We start from the raw sequence: 6,000 nt of genomic DNA, 5'->3' as shown, positions 1-6,000 counted from the left end.
CATCCATATTTCATAGATCCCCATAAACCGTAGTCTATAAGTGATCCGTGGGTAATGGCTCCAACTAGGAAATACCATTTTGGACAGATCAGTCATGGGTCTGTTAAAAAAAAAATGGCTTGGCCACTGATAAACTAAAAGTACTGTATTCAGTGCAGCCAGTTACCCTTGGAAATTGATTTGATTACTGTATTCTTATAGACAAGTGATAGGAAAATTTATCAGAAAAGTCATAACCAGCAAATAAATGTAAGTGGAGAGAAGCGCAAGGAACCATTTTTTACATCCATTTCTAACTTCATGTCCCCTTTTATCACCTTTTGAATCCTTTAAGTATTTATGAGTCTGCTGGTATCCATTGTCTCATACAAATATATCTGTACAGTCAACAGTGTGGGTGAAACCTAGGTTTATACAGTAACCTGAATGCAAATTACAGCTAACCCTCGAGTCATTAAAGGACTGAGAATTACTCATAATGCACCGAATATACATACACATCTCCTGTTTTGATATTACAGTAATATAGAAATTAGAGAATAATGTAGGTAATTGCAGCAGCTAAGTGAAAAATGCAATATTTGGCATCTTAAAAGGATTAACATAATGACAAAATAACCATTGCACAAAAAAGAAGCCATTAGATTCAAAGACAAAGAATGTTTCCATTTTGTTAGTATCGTCACAGGCAATATTTGTAATTTGAAATCTCTTTGGAAGTGCAATTATTGGTCCATTATTGATTATTTTCAGTACTTTATCTAGGAATCAATTTAGCTGTGAGGGAGGTACTATTTCTGCATGCAGAGAATATTATAATGTTCTCTGGCAAAAGTATGCAGATAACCTCTATGACAAACAGAATCAGTTTTGCTTATGTGTTGGTTTATTTCATATCCATTGTGTTTCGCTTGATCAGTTTTTTTAAAAAAATTGGAAGGTTTAGCAAACCCATTGCTATCAGTTGTGATAGCAGAAGTTGGACGTGTATAAAGTAAATTGCAACCTGTACATTAAACATAACTTTTTAGGAGAGCGGTGCAAGATGTGTAGATTTTAAGGTTTCCTCAAATCAATAATAAATTACACAAAACTTCCTGTGATTACCAATGCCGTATTTCTATAGACAAGTAGACAAGATATTACTGTTTTGTAAAACGTCAAACACCACAACAATTGTATCACATTATAGGATAATATTGGATTTATTCATTGCAAGAACCAAACATTTTAAAGTCAAAGACAGTAAAAGATCACTATATACAATGTATATGTAGAGACTTTAATGCATAACATTCATTGTGTAATATACATACATCATATCCTTATGCTTGAATCAAACTTGTAAAAATGTTACTATCTACATGAAAGGTAAAAATTACAATGTTTTGTAACATTTAAAAGAAGTCATATTTTGTTATAAAGGAAATGCAAAGTATAGAATATGAAACATGACCTAAGGCCAGGGTAACATGTAGACCATTGTGAAAGCACCAAGTAGATTGACAGTTTTTTAAATCATTTGTTGTTTTTTTCCCCCTCTCCATAAAAGCTGTATGGAAATCTCTTTAAAAAAATTTTGATAACTTTATTGAAACAAAAGAAATTTTCATTTCAAAAAGTCTAAGTGTAATTCTAGCCTAAAATCAATAAATACAGTATGTTTGACCTGAATTTTAACTTGCCTAGGAAATAGCATTGCATTGTTTTGCTTCATTTTATGGTTTTTGTATTTCTCCTACAATGTATACATTTAAAATATTTTTTCCAGTTTTTATGATTTGTTGCACTACAAGCTAGGCAGTCAAAAAAAAATACCAGGATCCGCTCATTTTAAACAGCAGGGAGGTAGCCAGCCAATAGGCCGATAAAAAAAATACCCCAAAATAATACCAGGGCTGACCAATAAGCAGCAGGATGTAGGGGTAGTGCACTTAGGTTTGGCATAACAAGAGTCATCCTGAATAACCCACATCTACCTGCATTATAGGATTACATTATGCAATAACTGTAAACAAACAAACTCTTACAGTGAAGCAAACATTGGAAACCAGAAGAAACCATAGTGTAAAAAAAAAAAAAACACCAATAACAATCATAAAAATGTAAAAAATAAAACCATTGCATTGCACTTCCTCAGGTTGGTAGACAGAGATTTAAAGCTTATAAACATTGCAGAATTTATCCATATAGTCCTGCAGTCCCTCAAAGGATCACTCAGTGCCAGGCTTCAGCTAACAAAAGGGAATGTACTAGAGAGATTCCTGCACTACAATAATAGATTTCTTTAAATATGGTGCCAGTAACCAAAATAAAAAATATATGGCTTCAAATTGAATCTTCTATGGAGTTTCATAAATGTAAGATAATAAATGTGCATATTACTGAATGGAAAGATTCTAGTAAATGCCTTAAAGTGCTTAAAGGAATGTCCACCAGGTAGTATTGGATGAACAGCACCATGACAGGAGAGAACTTCATTGTCTGGCAATATTTAGTGGCACCTGTTCCTCAGGGGTGGCACAAAGGGTATAGAGATAGGCAAGTTTTAAGAAGGAAAACCTACCTCAATACTCTTTACCACCAACAAGCAGAATTATGCAGAGGTAAAACTAGATGAGAGACAAAGTACCATAGAGTAAAGGTTATCCTGAGATGTTAAGGTGGCTAAGGAGGTTTTTTTTATTATGAAGAAAAATTCCTTTATTTTCACCATCACCACGAAGAGACAAGTTTCATATGCAGCTACATCTGCTTCTTTATGTATTCTCTCACTTCATCTAGTGTGTTTTATAAAGAGTGAACCTCACACAATGAGCAATGTAACATAAATAGGGTAGCTACTATACATGAAGGGCCATTGCACCATTCCTTACATCCCTGCCCACGGGTAGGCCTCCTCCTGTGACTAATCATAATATATGTACAATAGGCAATGGCAATCCGGAATCCATAAGAGGAAACAATATTCACCTGGGTAAAATCAGAACTTTCCATTGCTTTGTTCTGTTCTAAACAGGTCCAGCATATGTGCAGATACAAGAGATTCTGCTGTCCAGCTCCAAAAATCTTTATTCCATTTCATGGTCAAAACATCCAGCATTGCAAACTTCCAGTGTTCGCCTGAAATGTGTAGACAAATTGTGACCATTAACTGTATACAAAGCTGGAAGTTTAAACCATGCTAAGGAATAAAGATTTTTGGTGAACCGTGGATTTCCTTCATATTGTACGGATTATCCCCGCAGCACGGTGACCCATGCTCTGGTTACAAGCCAACATAGAGGAAGAAGAGCTGGAATTTCTTTATTCACAGGTACAGGCAGCAGAATCTTTTGCACAAAACAGACTAGATCTAGCCAGCTACTACGTAATAGCATGTGGCCACCATTATCTTACTACCCAAGTCAGATATGAAGTCTTCCAGTGAGGCAATGTGGTAAGGAGCAGGCAATATCACTTTAAGAGACACACTAGAAAACTGTGCCATGCTAGAAAATCCTACTGTAAAATGGCCATCCCCTTTAAGACACCAAGAGATACCCATTTTTGAACTGAAAATAAAAAACTAGCCAAAATTAAAATAGCAACAGGGAATCTGATACTGGTTTCTGAAATGTCATCAACATGACTAAAGATATAGATAGAATATATTTTTTTTCCATTTTACTAGATGTCAATGTTGAAGACCAAGTCCAATGCACCTACACACAGTATATGTACATTATCGGCATCAGTATGTGCACACCACATAGAGTCTTTTATCTACTTTGCTCAGTAATTCTGGAGCTCTGGAATATTGAGATACAGATCCAGGGATTGTGGGTTAGAAAATGCCCCGCGGTGAGCCACTTCTTTGCCTGCTATGACTTGTTTAACAGCAACTTCTACCTTCTTCCCACTAATAGTATACTGCAAATAAAGAAAACATAGGTTACTATATATTATAATATAATACAATACATACGGAGAATACAGTATAAAGGGTTGCCCCACAAATTAGCTTATCATTTTTGTAATGTTAATAGGAAGAATTGCATTTAATTGAACAGATGTAACTTTTTTTTCAGATTACTTGGCCATTTCTTGGCTGAATGTGAAGAGCCTAACAGTACAGAAAGTAGGAGTGTATAGAGGATTTACACTTTATGGCCGTTCCCTACAAGCCCCATAATGTCCTGCATGTATTACTGCATGTACACAGCATTGAGAAAGTCTCCTTCATGCTGATGGAGAAACACTACATCTATTCAAAACTAACTTAGCTAAATGGCTTCTCCCACTTATTTTTCTGATCCAGCACTAGCATCTTTCTATTTGGGAGAGACATAAAGTTATGGAAACTTGTTATACTGTAAGCTATGCTTGGCTCACTATTACAGTACAGCAGCTTCAGATGTGATTGGAATAAGAATCCAAAACTTCCCATGGGCCATGGCAGTGCTGTATGCCACACAGTGTCTTCCTCTAAAAGTACTAGATTCTGCCAATGGAACAAGACATGGATCTAAATTACATAAAGTAAACTTTTTCAGCCCCCATACACATCTAACTTAGCACTTTTCTATTAAATTAAGCAATATTTTCTTCCAATTATGCTTTCAGCAGACATATAAATTCAACACTTCTCAATGCATTTTAAAATAATATTGAAAATTACACTTCAAGAAAATAAAGGAAAATACATAATTACTTTCCAAGAGATAAAATATGGTAAAAGACGCAAAAGAAATCAACATGTGAAAAACAGGGAATCCACCTGAGACCTCCCAAAGTGAATAAAGTAACAAAGTTATGAAATAAGCAGAAATAAAGCCATTCTCCATCCCACAGATACATTAGAGGAAGCTTAAGAATGTGCATCAGTCTCCACTGTCCTCTGCCAAACTCCTCGCTCCTTACATTAAATCTAGTGAGGCAGCATTATGTTAAATCCTGTTTTTCAGATGCTTATGACTTATGGGAAAAAGGACTCAGATCATGATGAAACTTGGCAGTTCTAGAATCATTCAAGGTCACAATTCTTCCCAAACTTTTTTTCTTGGTATTTTTTTTTTTTCAACTATTTCTTGGACATATTAACACTATGAGAGCTGGGAGGCTGTCTGTGCATAACAAAATGATATTTAATGGAATTCTACTATCAAATTTAAGCACAACAAACCAGGGGCACTGTGACTATGGTAATCTTCTTATATTTGTTATCCCCTTATATCTTCCTTATAAAATCAAGTTTTATAATTATACTAATGATGCAGATAACCAGAGCCCCTTCATGCTGTAGCTTCACAGATTGTTACACTGTCTCCCCCTCCCCCCTACCTGATGTAATCTCACTGCAGAAGAGGAAGTTTCAGCACACAGTGGGAGAGTTTTCCTGCACGGTTTAACAGCCTGAAACTACAGCACAAAGGGGTTCTGGTAACACCTCTGGCTCAGCAAGAACAAGGAGGAGCGCTGGTTCATAAGCATAATATAAACGTTGATTTTGGAGGGAAGGAGGCCATGAATAGCTCATATAAGATGACTGCCACAGTCACATTGCCTTGATCTATGAGTAAGCACCCCTGATTAAACATGCTTGATATTGATGGTATATTTCATTTTAGGCTAAAATAATAAGCTTTATAAAATTACGTACTAGCATATGGTCTAAAATATAGACAAAGGCAGGGTTTGCTTTACATATATGGCTTCCATTTATATGTTAAATATACCATATAGTAGTATACCCCAACCATTGGTCCATAACCCAGTGTCAGGGATCATTTAGTCACAGGCCGCAGGAGGGTGAGGCAGGAGCGACAGCTGTGAGAGGTAAGAGAAACATAAGCAACTCCACATCATCTACTTTTCATACCTCAGGTTTGGTAGAAGGTATTGTGTCCAGAAACCTCTACTAGCCCTACATTCAGCAGCCACTATTATCTCATCCTCCTCTCAGACCCTTAAACCTGCAATGAAGATCTGAAGTCTCAACGTATCACAATCCAGAATTGA

The 6,000-nt window shown here is 36.0% G+C and overlaps 1 protein-coding gene across 1 annotated transcript in view; it reads right to left on the bottom strand.

The window, feature by feature from the left end:
* Nucleotides 1–1,193: 1,193 nt before the first annotated feature.
* The window catches only part of AACS (acetoacetyl-CoA synthetase), a 57,835-nt gene continuing 53,028 nt past the window's right edge, over nucleotides 1,194–6,000 (bottom strand). Inside the window, exon 18 of the mRNA XM_072144364.1 lies at nucleotides 1,194–3,912. Within this exon, the coding sequence (XP_072000465.1) occupies nucleotides 3,775–3,912 (138 nt within the window). The 3' untranslated portion in view covers nucleotides 1,194–3,774. The remainder of the gene's footprint in view (nucleotides 3,913–6,000) is intronic.

The sequence above is a fragment of the Engystomops pustulosus genome, chromosome 1 (assembly GCF_040894005.1).
Source record: "Engystomops pustulosus chromosome 1, aEngPut4.maternal, whole genome shotgun sequence".
Classification (NCBI taxonomy): domain Eukaryota; kingdom Metazoa; phylum Chordata; class Amphibia; order Anura; family Leptodactylidae; genus Engystomops; species Engystomops pustulosus.
Note: the sequence above shows the minus strand (reverse complement) of the source record. Positions and strands in the feature narration are given on the sequence as shown.